Consider the following 16,693-nt stretch of genomic DNA (forward strand, 5'->3'; position numbering starts at 1 on the left):
TTCTGAGTAAGGATCCTGCCTACAAGTTTCATGAAACTCCTATTTGTTGAAGAACAGTGGGTCGTAGCTGCGCGTTGCTGTGTCACACCACTGCCTATACCACAGGTTTGGTATCTTAAAAAGGGTTTAGACACCAACAGAAAATGCCGAGATACCTCCTCAAAGATTGTTTTTGATAAAGTATTCTATAGCGCTACACTAGAGGATGAACATTTCAGATGACATTTTTGAATGTCACATTTTTCCACATGTTAAATAGATAAGGCAGTTCTGTCCACCTGTTATTTGGGCTGTCTGGAGATCCCAGAAGATGGCCCATCCTGAGCTTGCTTTTCAAAGGTTATTTTTTTAGTACTAGGAATGAGAACCAACGTTTTTTAAATGGTGTGTGCAGAAAGCAATACCTTGCATAGCCTATATAGCTGAATTAGAAGCTCTTTGGAACACTAGCTTTAAGGCAGTACCTCACAAATATTTTGAAAGTACAGACCACAGACATGCCGTCCTTATGCTTTGTCCATTTGCATTTCCACCAGTGCATGTTTTCTGTATGGCCACTGCCGCAGTTGTGTAATTTTAAAAAGTACACTTAGAATTATATTTAAGAAAGTATTTTAATAACATTCAACAAGTAGGAAAAAGGCAGGAAAAAACAGCATTTTTAGTGAACCAACAGGAACCTCACAGCCCAAAATTGGCAAAACATTACTTTTATGAAAAAACAGTATATGTAAACAATATAAAGGAATACCTGCAATCTTTTTGCATCTTTAATGTAATATGCCATAATAATGCCATATAGAAGCATGGAAAGGCCAAAAGTGTTTTTCATTAAGAAGAAAACTTGTCTTTGTATCTAGGCCTTCTAATTGTCTTTAATGTCATTATCAGCCCACAGCTAGATGGCTCCAGTGAAATCTTAGCACTGCAGTTAGAAGCTTTGAAAATGGCAGGCTGCTGCAGGATGTGTTTCATAGTAATTCTCCGTTGATTTTCCAGTAAGGTATAAAGTCAAATCTCAGCATGGTCTGAGCGCTGGGTGCTTTGAAGCAGCCTCCCGGCACTGGGAGACCGAGGCAGCTGGAAGACGGCCAGGCTGAAGATGCTGCTCCATGTATCATCCGCTCCTGAAGCGGGCTGACAAAGGTCCTCTTTCTAACCTTTCATTCCTGCTCTGATACGACAACTCCTTTCTTTAATTGTTTTTAAACAAGTTGAGAGAGCACAATTTAGTGTGCAATTTTGAGGCTCATTAAGATAAACCAAGCTGGGCTGCCACAATCTGTCCTTTGCATTTTCCGCTTTGTAGTAGCACAATGAGCCGGTGAAGGAAACAGAACGGGCCAAAAAAACAAGTACACTTTTTCTCAGTTGTTTGTGTTTTATTCCGGTATTATTTTTTTAATGCTTCAATACCGTGAGCTGGCTGGTTTACACAGTCGTACAAGGCACAGATGAGGAGACACAAGTTCAATCTGGTGTGGAATTGCACACCGTGGCTGTGAGAGACAATGGGGATACTTTGTGATGGCCTTGTTACCAAAAACACTTATCTGGAATTCTTAATTTCCTGGTATTTAGTCCACATGCCACTTCATGTGCCTTACTTCCTCATGGAGTCTTTTTCTAAGATATGCTGGACAAATTGAAGCATGATTTAGTCAAACATTAGGCTAGATACAAGTTTATTTGCCTTGATACAAGTGAGATGTAACAACCTTTAAAAAAAAAAAAAAAAGGGCAGTAAGGCAGAAAAGATAACTTTCCAGACATCTGGAGGCTTTAAAACCTGAGGCACCGGAGACCCCAGCACACTTTTCAGTGAGCGTCGTGTGCCAGCAGTTGGATGTTTCTCACTGGAGACTTCTGTACCGTGGATGTTTCTGTTTGTGGCATGTAGTCTGACTCAGCCTGACTTACATTACTGGAAATAATGGAGAAGGAAGTTTGTTTCGTAGGGCAACTTCTGTACATGACATCTTCTAATCTGCTGTGGATTTAGTTATTTTAATTGCCTTTAAGATGCTTGAAACAGATAAAGGCTCTGATATATATTAAGGAAAAGATCGTAGCATTTGATTTTGGGTGTAGTTCATTTAACTGTACACTTATTCAGTTAAAAGGCAGCAGGTAAGTTCTGTATTGTGAAAGTCAATACCAAGTAACTTCACTGCATTACAACAATTACTCTTTTCATTGTTCGTACATTCATTCATCCTGTCCTAGAAAATGATGCTTAAATTTGCATTCCGAGGCCTCGTTGAATCCTGCTTTGAATCATTGCCACAGTATTTGGCACTTGCTTCAGTGTCTTTTCATTTATTTTACAGAACACTGAATATTAGTCAACGGGAGACTATTCCAATTTACTCCACTGGGAGTAAATAACTGTTAAATTTCTCATCTCTGGATGTCATAACAGTAAATCATCTGATATTTCCATATTTAATACAATTAAAGTATTTAAACTCTTGCAGCTAAGAATTTTTCAGTGAATTCTTACTTTAAACGCACTCATTGTGTGAGAAAGTTTTTGATCCCTGATTGAATGCCCGGTCAAGAAAACATCAATGTGTAGGACCCAGGGCTGTTTTGCACCTAAGTCCGGTGTTGTGATAGTTGCCACCCAGTAGCTCTGTGATTTTGCAGGACTGGTCAGTGGCAACACCACTTAAAATAATGCCATGGCAGGCTGTGACATGCTGGTTCCAACAACAAACTTGTTTATACAGCCACACAGGGTGCGGAATTAGGTAATTGTCCGTCTCTAGTGTTTGAGAGCATGCTTGCTGTTGTGAAACCACAGCATTAATGACTTAACATTTTAAGTCCTTGAATGTTTTTTGTTGTGTGGGGTTTTGTTTGTTCGGTTTGTGTTTTGTTTTGGTATTTGATGGGTGGTTTTTTTTTTTTCAATATAGTTAGGCACACAGTGAATGAGAGTTAATTCAGCTTCCTGAAAGGTTCAGGTAGCTCGATGAGATAAAGTTGTTTTCTATAAGATCAGATCAACACTAAACCACCATTTAGTTCAGTATGTCCTTCTGCATGGAAATGTGACCCAAAACTGACACATATAATGGCAGTTTTCTGCTCAGAGCTTTACACGGAAATGTTAGAGAATGTCATGCAAAATCAAGCTGAATTTCAACTACTTCTTTTTAAAGTGTCCAAGTGAAATATGCAAACAGACTCCCATGGAAAAATGCTATTTCTTTGCTATAACAACAACAAAATAGAAGTGCAAAAAATGAACAAACCCTCATCTTATCTGAAGTAAACATGTGTATTTATTTTAAAACAGATTTTTTAATATAAAAGCAAAGATATGAACTTCAAATTCTGAAGTTAAATTTTAAAATAACACAAAAAAGCTAATGCTTTTAGTAATATATTAATGAAAAATTACTGTTGGACAAACTACTCTGCCAGATTTCAACCTTGTCTTTTAAAATTGAAAGAGTTTCTTTAGAAAAAATATATTGAACACAAAAGTTTCTTACTGGCCTTTCATGGGGTAGCAAAATAAACATACTGTTTGTATTAAGATTAAAAAAATAATTCTGTTGGCATTAGAAAGGATTTAGCATTTGCATATACCCATGCTACAACTGGAACATTTAGCACAACTTTGATTTATGAATATTTGAATCAGTATTTAACAGAAGGTAGCCTCTTACTCTACTTTTGAAGAGCTGGAAAAATGCACAGAGAAGTTGAGTTTGTATTTCTTCTTGCCATCACAACTTTCATGTAATTGCTGCAGTATTGTGAAAACTACAATTTAGTTCCTATCAGGAGTACTTCCGTAGGTCTGGGAGCTCAGATACGCCATTACCCTTCAAATTAGCATCATTTATTTTGCAGGGAATTCTAGTTATAAAGGAAATGCTGATATTTTTGTTGCCCCATTTTGGCTTGATGTAATAGTTCCCTTTATGGAGGACAGCTTTGGATTCGTGTTCTACAGAAGTCTTTCTGCAGTTGGTTTGATATAAGTAGAAGCGAGTCTGTCCAAATTAAATGAAGACTGAAGTTTTCATTTAAAACTCAAAGGAAAAACTTTATTAGACTGGAAGACATAATTTGTCAGTCTAATATATTTGTATATGTGTATTTAATTGTATTTTCCATGTGAGATTAATATGTCAATTTATGAAATAATTTTTATAATGGTCAGGATTAAAGTCAATCATATAACTCATACAGAAAACAAAATAAAATTCTTGTAGTTGAAGTGTTCAATGTGAACAGTGTAGCAAACTTTGGTTAACCAAAAAAAAGGGTTCTTAAGATAGTGATATGTCAAATAAACTTCTCAACTGTTGGAGACTCTTTGGTGGAGTAGATGAAGTACTTAGAACAAAGCCAGAAAGAAACCATGCATTGTTTTCTTTGTAATGCCAATTTAGGCACAAGGCGGGATGGGGGTGGAGAAAAAAAAAAAAAAAAAAATTCTGTAGCTCAGTTTGTGTGGTATGCAAGATTTTTATTTCCATGAAAATATTGCTACTTTTTAGCAAAAGACATAAAACTGGGTCACGTGCCACAGTGGTGGAGCAGGTATGGTTGGAACTTTGATTCTGTGGTTTCACACTTGTGACTCTTTCCATAATTTATTTTTAATGTGCAGAATGATCTCATGATCGGCTGAAGGGGTTGGATCAGAGTTAAGGAACAACTCTGCAGAAGGCTGGAAATTTCACTTCAATAGTGTCATTATATAACCATAATTAATATGAGAAGCTGGAAAAATTATGCTGATGTAGATGCTCTTGATCTAGAGCAGTTGCACTTCCAAAGATTATGTTGCTTACAGTTATTCTCTTAATTAAAGAATTCTCCTGTAAAGTATCAGTAAAAGAAAAAAAAACTGATAGCAATGTTTATAGTGAAATTTGCACGCGCTTACATTTGTTATTATTGAAAACTCTTGAGAGATTAAGGAAGTGGAAATATAATGAAAAAAATGCTGCCAATTGTTGTAAAACACCTCTCTCTGATTTGGAAAATGTGTTAATTATTGGTCTAAAGTATTAGGTTGTGTGTTTACCTTGATGGTTTTATTGCCTCTCTTTATGGAGTGAAAACTCTGAAGGCATGTCTCTACCATCTACATATTTTTATCAGGAATGGAAAATGACTAAGAGTTAGCTGGTTATGATTGCAGTGACCTCAGATGGGACTGCTTGCCAGTTTTGAAAAGCGAATACATTTATTTACCTGTGATTTGAAGATGTACTTCTCTGTGTGTGTTCTATAGAACATGCTATTTCCATGCCCTTTTTCTCAATAGATGTATGTGTCATATGCCCTATTGAACTCAAGGGGTTAAACTACTAAAGTTACCTATCTCAATACATGAAAAGGAAGAATTAGCCACAGTTCCCTAGCTACTAGTGTAGCTTTCAACACCTTTTCTGTGGTGTCTAGTATTGATAGAATATATAACTGTGAAAGGACGAGAAAATGCACTGAAGTGATCTAAGAAGTAAACTATCGTCCTGACGTGTTTTTTTAAGCTATTGAAAACCTTTCCATATTGCAACTCATTCTGACAGTGAAACTGTAGAATTCCTGTGATTTAAGTACCATCTGGTTATGCTCAAAGCTTTAAAGCTATTATCTCAACATAAAATTTCAGCATCCTATACTTTTTTCTTCGCCAAACTATCCATTTTTAAGCCACAAATATTTTTCCAGTCCTTTCAGATTTTATCTAAAAGTATATTTTAACAGTATTTAAATAGTTCTTAAACAATAACAATTTATCTTGATAGACGACATGCTGTGTTTTTTCATTTTATTTTAATTAGCCATTGTGGAACCAAATTCCCTTTTGTTTTATTCCTTTGAATACTGTTTAATTATAGTTATCATGCCAAATATCTTAAAGGTTATTTTACCAATACAGTTTCATTTAACATAAGCCATGTGGAATCAATAGTCGTGTTTCCTAAAGTGAATGCTTGGAAAATCTTACATTCATATGTTAAGAGTACACATCCTTTCCTCATTAGCTGGAAAGTACAGGGATTTTGGCACAGGTTCTGTGTGGAAGCATTGTGCAGCTTTTATATGGATTTTGTTTTTAGCCTTTGATGACACTGTTTAGAATAGGAAGTATCTAATAAGTAAAGCATTTTGTCTAATGTGCTGCCAGTGTGTTTAATATATGCCTGGAGGTCTGAAACATTATCTTCTCCACTACAGTAATATGCATTTAATTCTCTGAAAGCAGAAGGTCGAACTTTTAAAAGGAACTCAAAGTACATTTTCAACTAAAATAATTTAAAACACATGGGATAGGGGACTGGAGTAATGTACAGTTGGTTTTTATGGTTTAATCATGATCATGTTAATGCACACCAGTAGCTAATTAAAGAAAACTTTTATTGTTCATTTTAAATGGGTTATGTAAAGAGTAAGAGAATTGATATAATACAGCCCAATGATAAATGTTGCCATTACATTTGGTAACAGCAAGCTGATATTGCTGTTCCTGACATCTTTAAAGCATTGGCCCATTTATTCCATAATAAAGCAAAGAATCTTTTTAGAGTAGTTCTGCTGAGAGTCATTCCCTCTCATATCCTTATCCCGTAAGAAGAATACCTAAATGATTCCCAGGTTTATTACTAGGTGTTTTTTCAGGTTAACTGTGAAACTTGGTTGGAAGGTTCGATGCTAACTGAGCTGAAATTGATGCAAGAAGTTCCAGTGGTACTTCTGCACCTTTATTTTGTTCCCAGTTGTGTTATATAAAGCTGTCTTGCAAATCATTACTCACTTGTTCCAGCCTTTATAATATATGTAGTAAGAGCCTACGTAAGTCAAAGTTTCATTGTGGAACCGGGTGGCATAGAAAACTGTAATAGGATATGGTGTCGTTCACCTTTCGGGCACTGGTTCATATTCCATGCTGCTTAGTACTGCACAGAAGTTACCATCTGACTGCTGTTCGGTGACCTGCATGAATTGATTTGAGGTCTCAGTAAAGTTTCTGTAGTCAAATGTCCAAATAACAGGAAACTCAGCAGTTGGGACCAATTAGCACCCTTGCAGTAGCCTTCGCAGAGAAACTACAGTCTGAATGGGGATGGAGGCAGAGCTACTTTCTTACCTTCCTTGATGTGCTTACGTAGACCAGGATATTTAATAAATACTTAACTATGAAAAGAGGCAGAAGAAAAGAACTAGGTTTCAAGTCAGATCTATTAAGGTGTGAGAAAGAGAGGATCCATTCAGAAAACAGGAGTACTATGCTTTCTCCCTCCATGTGGTCATACACATGCAATGCTTTTCTCCCTGGAAGGTTATCATTTAGTGAATGGCATTGTATTTTCAATCCCTCTAGCCAAGTCAAGCATAACCTACGTGTCAGGTAGCTGCAGAAATTTCTGCTGCATAGAGAACAAGGGAATATCATGTAGTACCTGTAAAAGCGTCGTTCACTACAGAACCTGAGCTGATGGCTATAGAGCAATTAAAAATCGCTGGGCTTAGCAGCGTATGCCTGCTACTTCATTTCAGGCAGCATTTCCATGAAATGATATGTCAAGATTGTTTCACAGCTCCATCCCTTCTGTCTTCTGCTTGTCATCAATACATGAGCAATAGAACCATCTATACCATTTTTGAAAGTGCCATCAGTGCAGGATGTGGGCGAAGCACTTTACAGTCTACCAGGCAGAAAGGCTGAGGTGTAAATAGCCTAACTTCGCTAGGATATCAGGAGGAATCCAGATTTCTTGGCTCACAATGTAGTAATTCATTAAAGTGCTCTCTAGTTATTTTTACAGAGGCTGCATTAAAAGTGGTATCACATTTACAAGTCAGTGATATGAGTCTGCCATAGAAATCAGCTGCAAGGAATTTTATTGGTTATTTGAAAAATATGTACATGAGTGAATCTGAAAAGATTGTAACCAGAGCTGGCAAAAACCTTTTCAAAGAAAATCTCAGCTAGTTAATGGTTCTGTTTTAGGATTTCCTCTGTAATGCTTTTTTTTCTAGCATGTTCATTCCTTTAAAGAAAAGGAAAGGGGGTTGCTCCCTTTGTTTCATAAAGCATGATATAAAGGACCCTTTAAAACAACTGCTGCTCTTTAACTCCCCCACAACCCAATTTCTGCAGTGTATGTAGAATATATTAATATTGCTGCATAAAGACCAGAGTTTGAAGAACTTCAGTAATTTACTGCCCTTCATTCCTGTAGTTAAGTTGCTGATAAATTTTGCAAGTACTTGTAATTCATGATTATATGTTTCAAGAGGAAGGTATGGTTTGCCCTCCCTTTTCAAAGAGTGGAGAAGATAAAAAGAAGCTATTGAAGTAGGGCCTGGAACAGATAAATGAAATCATTGAGTCAATGTGTAGGGGCAGCCAAAAAAACCCCTACAGAATGTTGGACATCATCAGGATGGAGACTGAGAGCAAGACAGAAGGCATCATTTTACTGCCTTTACTGGTCCCACTTTTTGAATACTGTGTAGAGAACTCAAGAAGTGCACAGTGGAGTTACAGAGGTAGAGGAGGGAAGCTAAAATGATTAAAGATGCTGGAGCAGCCACTTTATGAGGAGAGACTAAGAAGGCTGGGATTTCCCTGTCTGGAGAGGAGAAGGCTGGGGAGGCGGGGGCTATGATCAAGGTTTACGAAGTCATAGCAGCAGAGATAAAGCTGAATGTGGACCTGAACATTCAAATCACGCACTACAACAGATCAGGGAAATGAAATGACACTGGCAGGAGATTGTTCTTTTGGTTTTTTTCTTCGGTTTAAACCAAAATGGAACTTGCTGCCCCAACGGGTTGTGGAGACCACACGCTGTCAGCATGTTCAAAAAGAAAGTGGACAAATTCATGGACAAGAAGTCCAGAAATGGTTACCAAAATGGCTACACAGGAGCGTACTGCTGGCGTCCCAAATGTGACAGCTGTGGCTGCTTGGGGAGCAGGAGAGGAAGATTGCAGGACTTGGCCAGGGTCCACGGTCTCTCTTGACAGTGTCTCCTCCTAGTGCTATTGGAAACAGTGCACTGGGCTGGATGGGACACGGTTCTGGTGGAGTTGGGCATTTCCTATGTTAGTTCTTGTACAGAGCAGGGCAGAAACCCTTCTGGGCAGCACAGATGGAAGTGTTAGTTATGCTGTGGAAGCCACACAGGGTAAATGCACAACTCTGAACTCCATATGAATCAGAGGCATTGACCTTACATTTTTAGTAGTAGTATTATTATTGAATTTCTGCACTTTTTTTCCAAATATTTTAGTATATGCTCCCTGCCTTGTCATCAAGCTCTTTGTGGGATTTCTGCTTGGTCCACAAGCAGTACTGGAAGTGTTTTCTTCCTGAAGCGCCTACTTGTCTTGGGTATCTCTGTCTCTTGACCTGGTACTACGTGGTCCCTGGACCGAGCCTTGCAAGTTTGTGTTTCACTTTTGCATTTCCCGTGATAGAAGGGAAGTTCTCTTTACTGTTTATCAGTGCTGTATGTTTTTGTTTTGAAATATTTCTATAGGCAATGATTTCTCATGTGAAACCCTGTGAATGTCACAGCCAAGACCATGCGTAGCCTTGCTGAGCCTTGGTAAGCTGAGAGCTCGCACCTCATGGCAGAGATAGTTTTTAGGTAGTGCTGACCTTTCCTTCAGCTTTGGTGTTTTGTATACGGCAGCTGGCATTTCCGTGACTCTTAGCAAAAATATTTTTCTTACAACATAACATTTGTACATTTCAGCTTACAATTTGCGTTTAGTCTTTTTGTGATTTTGTATGATTGTGTGTGGTTGGACTTGATGATCCTGAGGGTCTCTTCCAACTGAAATGATTCTATGATTCTATGATTTTTGCGGTAGATTAATATTACATTCTATTTCATGGTAAAATATTTTAGTGTCAGAGAGGACTTTTTGAGCATCAGTGCTCAAAACTGGAGAACTATTCTGACTAGACTTTTTATTTACATTGTATTATTTCACAGATATATAATTTTCTATTAAGCCATGAATTTCTTGTAGATTCTTTAGAGCCTAAAGAAAGAGTTTAACTTAAAATATATATATATGTATATTATTTAAGCCTAGAAATCATTGCTCCTTTTTTTTTTCCTTCACATGTTCTTTTGGCACTTCAACTGTTGTGAGTCATCGTTTCATTGGAACAGACACCTCCTGTGTTTTCATGAGTGATTACTGTGTTAAAGTTAACTTGGCAGATTTTTTTTATAATTCTCTTTTTTGACATCATGTTTATATAGTGATTGTTTGCTGCCACTGAAATGGAAATAGTTGGGATATGGATATCGTAAGTTAATATAATATTTTCCTTTGCAGGTTTCCAAACAAGAGCAGAAAAAAATGGATGTGTCTGATGGAGGAACAGTTGAGACTTCTTCGCGTTACAGTGGGGCACAGGACAGTGGAATTGGCAGCGACAGTGTTAAGATCAGAATCGTTCAGATCGAGCAGCACAGCGGCACCAGCCAGCACCGCATTGCCCGTCCTTCCCACCAGTCTTCCATCGTGAAGAATCTCAATTTCATTCCATTTGACATTTTTGTTACAGCAAGTCGAATCTCCTTGATGACTTACTCATGTACTGCCTTACCTAAATCAAAGTCAGTACAAGATCAGAAAGACAGTGAGAAAAAAAGCAAAAGTTCCTTGAACCTTCCAGAAGCGGGCTCAGGTGGCAGCCTTGATATCACGAAGCCCAGCCAGCCGTGCATTTCCTCCGTCACAGCAGACGATCTTTTGAACAGTAATATTCCCCTGGCTACTGGGAGAAAAACAGGTCTGTTGTCACTGGAAAGTCTGCATGCTTCCACAAGATCGTCTGCTCGACAAGCCCTGGGTATAACTATTGTTCGGCAGCCTGGTCGCAGGGGAACTGGGGACGTAGAGCTACAGCCATTTCTCTACCTCGTTGTGTCACAGCCCTCTGTGCTCCTGAGCTGCCACCACAGAAAGCAAAAGGTAGAAATATCACTGTTCGATGCTGGAATTAAAGGAGTGGCCTCAGACTACAAATGTACAGGTAAGAGCATTTAGCATTCACTCCTGCTTGCAACTGCCAAAATAATTGCACTTCTCAAAGTTACTGGGGCAGTGGAAAACAGCTGAGAGACCTCTAGGACATCTTTAAAAATCAAATAGTAAATATACGTATTTTTAGGATTATAGCCCACAGCTGAATCAAGTTAAGTGTGTAAAATGTTTGAAATTAAGATCTAACTTTTTAGCAACCAGTTCTTCCTGTTCCTCGATATTACTTTCTCATTACCAGATTGTGATGGGGATTGTTGCATTACTCGAACTTCTCAGTGTTTTCTAAGGAAATAAGAGTTCTATCCAAGCCGATTTCATAAAAAGCATTTTTTATGACTGAATATCACAATATTTAGCCTACTGATAAAATTTAAAGGTAAACATTGTGGAAGCACCTGGTGTATTGATCATAACTAAGAAAATTATAGTGATCTTCCAAATGACATGTAATGATGTCATGTATTTTAAGTTTTCATTCAACTGAGTAATAGAACTTTTGCAAGAATTTTTGCAAGAACTTTTGCAAGAATTTCCTTCTCTTAATCAGTGGCTTTTTTAATTTTTTTAATATGCAAAGGTTATAACAAGAATTATCAGAACAATAATAACTATTCAATAGCTATTCAGAAGAAAATAATCTGAAAATTTCCTTTTCTGTCTTATCTGTACTGCTGAAGAGAGAAATCAAATTATTGCAATTTGTGTGTCTGGCAGCCAGTAGAGATCTGCAGAACGTGCAGACAGAAAAGCATGTGGTTTAAAATTGTTCACTGAATAAAAACTGTAGGTAAAAAAACATGGCTAGTTGTTTGTTGCCAGAGTTCATACAGCACATTAGTTGTAAAAAGTAGTATACTTTTTTTTGTGCGGCAACACCGAATCTTTGCTGAGTGGGATGGTATCTTTTGAAAATTGGCATTAAAATAATGTGCTTATGCAAAAGGCTAAAAATTCTGTTTGTGATAGATCTTAGCTTTTTTCAGAAAGCTGAATTATAGTTGAACTTTTAAGAGGGATTAAACAGTGAGGAAGATTAGACAGCTGGAAAGAAGGTACTTAAAACAGGGAGAAGATTCATTCTCTGACTTATTTTCTTTTATCATTCTTCCATTTTCATCTTTCTCTGCTGTGCTGTCCTGTCTTGAAAGAAACACAGCTGCCTAATGAATTTGATTTACTCCAGATTCCCATGTATATTTGTTAAATACTGTATAAAAGGCGGTCATCATACCAATTAATATGAAAAGAATTAACAAGTCAATTAAAAAAGCAAAGCTTGAAGCAAAGTTGGGGTAGTTGTAAGTTAAACGTCATAACTTTGTTAACTAAGTTAGTGTTTTGGAAAGTTGTGATAGGACTTCTTTGTTTCTCATGTCTGAGGTATTCAAGCGTGTCCTTGTAGAAAATGCTACCACATTACCAGTAAAGTGGGCAAATTCACTACAGTCTGCTCCTACAGTTAATCCTGAAGTCTTTCACCATCTTCATATCTATGTGAGCAAATCTAGAAAACACAAGCTGTGAGAAGGTCTTCCTACAAATTGAAAGTAGATGAGAGAGTGCAGAAGCATGGCAAGAAGTTTAAATAATGAAGATAGTAGGAACATACAGTTGGAGAGCTCCTCAGTCACCAGCAGTTCTTCAATGAGACCTGAAAAAGTCATCTTGGAGGGCCAAAGACCAGCCATACGTGGGTCTTACCCTTCTCTTTGGCTTTTTGTCTCCGTGGCAGGCAAGGGTAAAAGAGGCAGGAGTCAGACACTATATGAAGGCAGAACTTCTGGTCTCATTCTGCTGCCTTACTCATGTGTCAGACAGAATCCTGTGCTTGCTACTGAAGCACTAGGGCTCTCTTCAAAAGAGTTTGAGAGGTGGGCACCAAAGTTCTAGTGCCTCAAAACACCATCCTAAATGTATTAATAAGTTAATAAAATTAATCCAACTCACACACTAATTCACACAGCAAAATAGGTAAAGTTTTTATTGCCTCTTGTTTAGGAAGACCTGCTGTGCTTGTAATTGCATCAGTCAGGATTAATGTTGTCATACCACTGTAGTAACATGTTAGGTTTGGAAAGTTCTATTTTTCATTTCTAGCACGCATATTTGAGGGAAGATAGCCAGGAACTATGTGTTACATATATGTGTGTAAATATATATACACTCTATATATTGCATATCATATAAAACAGCTTCAGCAGCTTGGCATGGCGTTTTCTGTGCTACCGCAGTGGACTTCATCAATCACACCAATTTTTCTTGATATTTGGGCTATTTGCTGCCAGTTTCATCTGAAAGAGATGTCATCCAAATGAAGAACAATGTAAAGTTTATTTGAAAGAAGTAAGTTAGTTTCTCTCCCTCTGTACAATAGGTGTGCACTATATTCCTGTATTTCTCTGTATATCAAGGACTGGAGGGTGGGAAGAGAGCATAAATGATGTTTAATTTAGAGTGAATGTTGCTAAAGAATATTTCTAGTTAGACTCTCTAGAAGACTTCTCATTTCTATATGTAGGCATGCAACTACCTCTCCATCATCTAAGGTAGTACAGGGAAGAGGACACAAGCTGTTAGTTCAATGGCAGTAGAATCAGGTCTTATACTGTGCTACTTCTTACAGCTTTTCTAAAAGAAAAAAGTATACAATTGTGAAACAACCCTCAAATCTTTCAAGGCAGAAGCAAATACAAAATTCCATGGTGAAATTAGGAAGGTCTTATTTGTTGATGGATGTTAGTTCCAAAAACTGGGGTAAAGAAAAGCTGGTAATAGTTTGAAACTAGTTATGTTTTCCATCCCTCACTTCCCATTAGTGTATTTCTCACAGATATATTGTTCAGCTGTAAATCAACATAGAATGCACTAGGATTTAGAACTACTTCTAACAGGTAATTTGATGAGAGTCTCTTTTATGAAGCTTTGAATAAAATAGGGAAATTACCCTGTAAAACTGCACCAGCATGAATTTTAAAGAGAATAATAGTTCATCCTCAGTTTTAACAAGATTAAGCTTACTGCCTTATGGTGGTTTACTGCTTTGAACATGTGTAGAAATGACTGTTATGAAGCCACATGTATTTTATTTGGGACAAGGGTTTTGTTCTTATTTTCGAAAGATTTCAAGTTAATAGAGCTTAAAATTCAGGATCTTGCACAATAAGCTGTCACTCTTTTTTTGTGAGAGTATTGCACAGTGGCTGAAAAACCAAATGTCATCCAAAGAACTTGGCTTCTGTGTCACTAGCTATGCTGTTTTTTGCTTGCTTTCTAAAACATGAAAGAAATGATAATAAAATAGGAGGAAATAGGCTATTTAAAAGTTAAGTATTGTTAATGTGTTAATTAGCAGTTAGTAGCAGCACATTTCCATCAGGCCAGTGTCTGTATGTGGGAGCATTTGCCTGCCTTGGAGCTAAAAAACTGATGGTTGTGCTTTCAGTTTCCTCAGTCCTCTGCAACTGAGGCCACTGGCAAGTCAGTTTGTAGGAGTAGGAGACTTATTAGGTTATTAAAATGTTAGCTCAGTTTTATTATGGTTGTGCTAAACTGCTTCCTTTGTGTTTAAAATTATTTTTGTAATTGTACAGCTTGATTGCAGTTATGCTACTGCCAGGAATAGGAACTTCAAAGTAAATAAATAATTGGAATAAATATTAACTATTTAACAAGCACCATTAAAAACGCTAGTTGCTCCCTGACTTTACTTGTAAGATTCCGTATAAATAGCCGGAAAGATTCTATAAAACAACGGGGTTTTTTATTCAGTGCTCATCCTACGTTTAACAAAAAGGCATCTGCTAACCGTTAGTTTTTGCAAACAGAGCATTGGCCATTTCCACTTAAATAAAAGTGGGTTCAATTGTTTTTAATGTAATCTTATAAGTCGCTTTTATAAATATTTTTTTAAATCTTTATTTGCTTTGTTTCAGGTAATGTAATCCAGATACAAAATTGCCTCATTTCCTGAGCATTGTGCTTTCGGCATTCTTGAAAAATCTTTTTTCTATTTGTTTGTTTGTTTACTTTCAAAGAGGAGGTTGTGGCACTTGGTTGTTTTAAGGGAGAGAAAATTTTCAATAAATATCTGCTATGCATGGAATTTCTTCAACTTCTGCCAATGAAGAATTTGCAAGAAACAGGCATTGTGAGGCCATCCAGAATCGTTCTTGATTTTTATTTTATTTTATTTTTACACCCACGCCTTTGATGGCAGGGGGTCCATGAGGAGCAGATGCAGTAGCTCAGACCACATGTAACCTCTAATCTCGTGGAACGCGGGGCTGCCTGGGGCGCGGTGTGGGCTGCCCTGCGGGAAGGCTCATTCACCCCCTCGCTGGCAGCCTGTGCTTCCTACCAGGCACTGGGAGGATTTAAGGCTGTTTCCTAGCACAGTATCGGGGGAGTTCTGCTGGAGTGTCACCTGTTCCCCTCCGAGTATATTTATTGTCCAGTACATATGCATGGCTGGACGTGGAGGGGTGCAACCCCCACCCATAAAGACGAGCTGGCCTGGGAATGTACATTCCTCAGGCTACTGTAAGTGCTCGGTTTTGAACTTCCTGACACAGCACTTGTGAGCGTGCTAGAAGAAGTGTTTTCCCTCTTGTGCTCTTTAAATTCCAATGGAAACCATTTTTAAAACAAGTCAAAACGTTCCCCTTCAGCGTTTGAACTGCAGAGGTGATTGCAGCATCTACTGGCTTTTAAAATTGACTGCAAACCAAAAGATGATTCATCCATTGAAATAAAAGCGTGTTGCAGAGCTCATTTGGTCTGGGGAAAGTTCCAGCTGAACAGGCCAAGCTGCCGTCCGCGCACGCCCTCGGTAGCCCTGTTCCCTGCCTGGCAGCCCCTGGGGTGCTGGGGGTGGCTGAGCCCCCCGTTAAAACCTCCCATGGGCTGTGTCCCCTGAGCTGCCCTGGCTCTCAGCTACAGACTGCAACAAAACCACATTTTGGAGAATGAAAATCTTCACAATGTGAAATTTCTCCTGCCTCCCTCCTTTCCTTCCCCCTTACTTCCACCTTCTCTTCTGAAGTTTGTTTTTTGCTGTCTGGCGTTTCCATAAGAATGAGGGGATAGCAGGTAAAATCACAAGCTTGCAAATTCAAATCGTATTTAGGAAAATACTTCATAAACTGTGAAGTTTGGAGCTGAAGTCTAGACCTTAGCAAGACTAGAAGTGGCTTTGGATGTTTGGGTGGATTCAAAAATATCCAGAAGTTATTCTAAAAATTAAAAAGAAAGCCGGGGAGCCGGGGGAAAGGGATGTATTCAAGGACTCAGCTTCTCGGTCTGAAAGATTTTAGATTACAGTCTTGGTTGTCAATCTATGATAGTTGTCTCACCATTTTTATTTTGCTGCCACAGACAAATTTTTCACATGGTGTAGAGGATAGAATTTCTGGCCGTCCTCACTGCTCTTCACTTCTCAAGCCTTTCTTTTCTCTCTCTTGGCTTGCTGTAGAGTAATTCTAGCCTCTCCTTTTACTTATATATGCATCCCTCGGGTTTTCTCCAACATTTTCTTTATACAAATAACTGCAAATTTAAGTGTTGATTTTTGTGAGAATCATAGAAAATGGAAATGGAAATGACCTATTATAATACATTATTCAGACCAGTTCCCTGCTGATGC

General features: G+C 38.0%; 1 protein-coding gene across 6 annotated transcripts in view; it reads left to right on the forward strand.

The window, feature by feature from the left end:
• VPS13B (vacuolar protein sorting 13 homolog B) overlaps positions 1–16,693 on the forward strand; it is a 459,420-nt gene that overhangs the window by 332,795 nt on the left and 109,932 nt on the right. For all 6 annotated transcript variants that reach the window (XM_065627245.1, XM_065627244.1, XM_065627248.1 and 3 more), the window contains exon 34: positions 10,339–11,041. In XM_065627245.1, coding sequence (XP_065483317.1) covers positions 10,339–11,041 — 703 coding nt within the window. The remainder of the gene's footprint in view (positions 1–10,338; positions 11,042–16,693) is intronic.

The sequence above is a fragment of the Caloenas nicobarica genome, chromosome 2 (assembly GCF_036013445.1).
Source record: "Caloenas nicobarica isolate bCalNic1 chromosome 2, bCalNic1.hap1, whole genome shotgun sequence".
Lineage (NCBI taxonomy): Eukaryota > Metazoa > Chordata > Aves > Columbiformes > Columbidae > Caloenas > Caloenas nicobarica.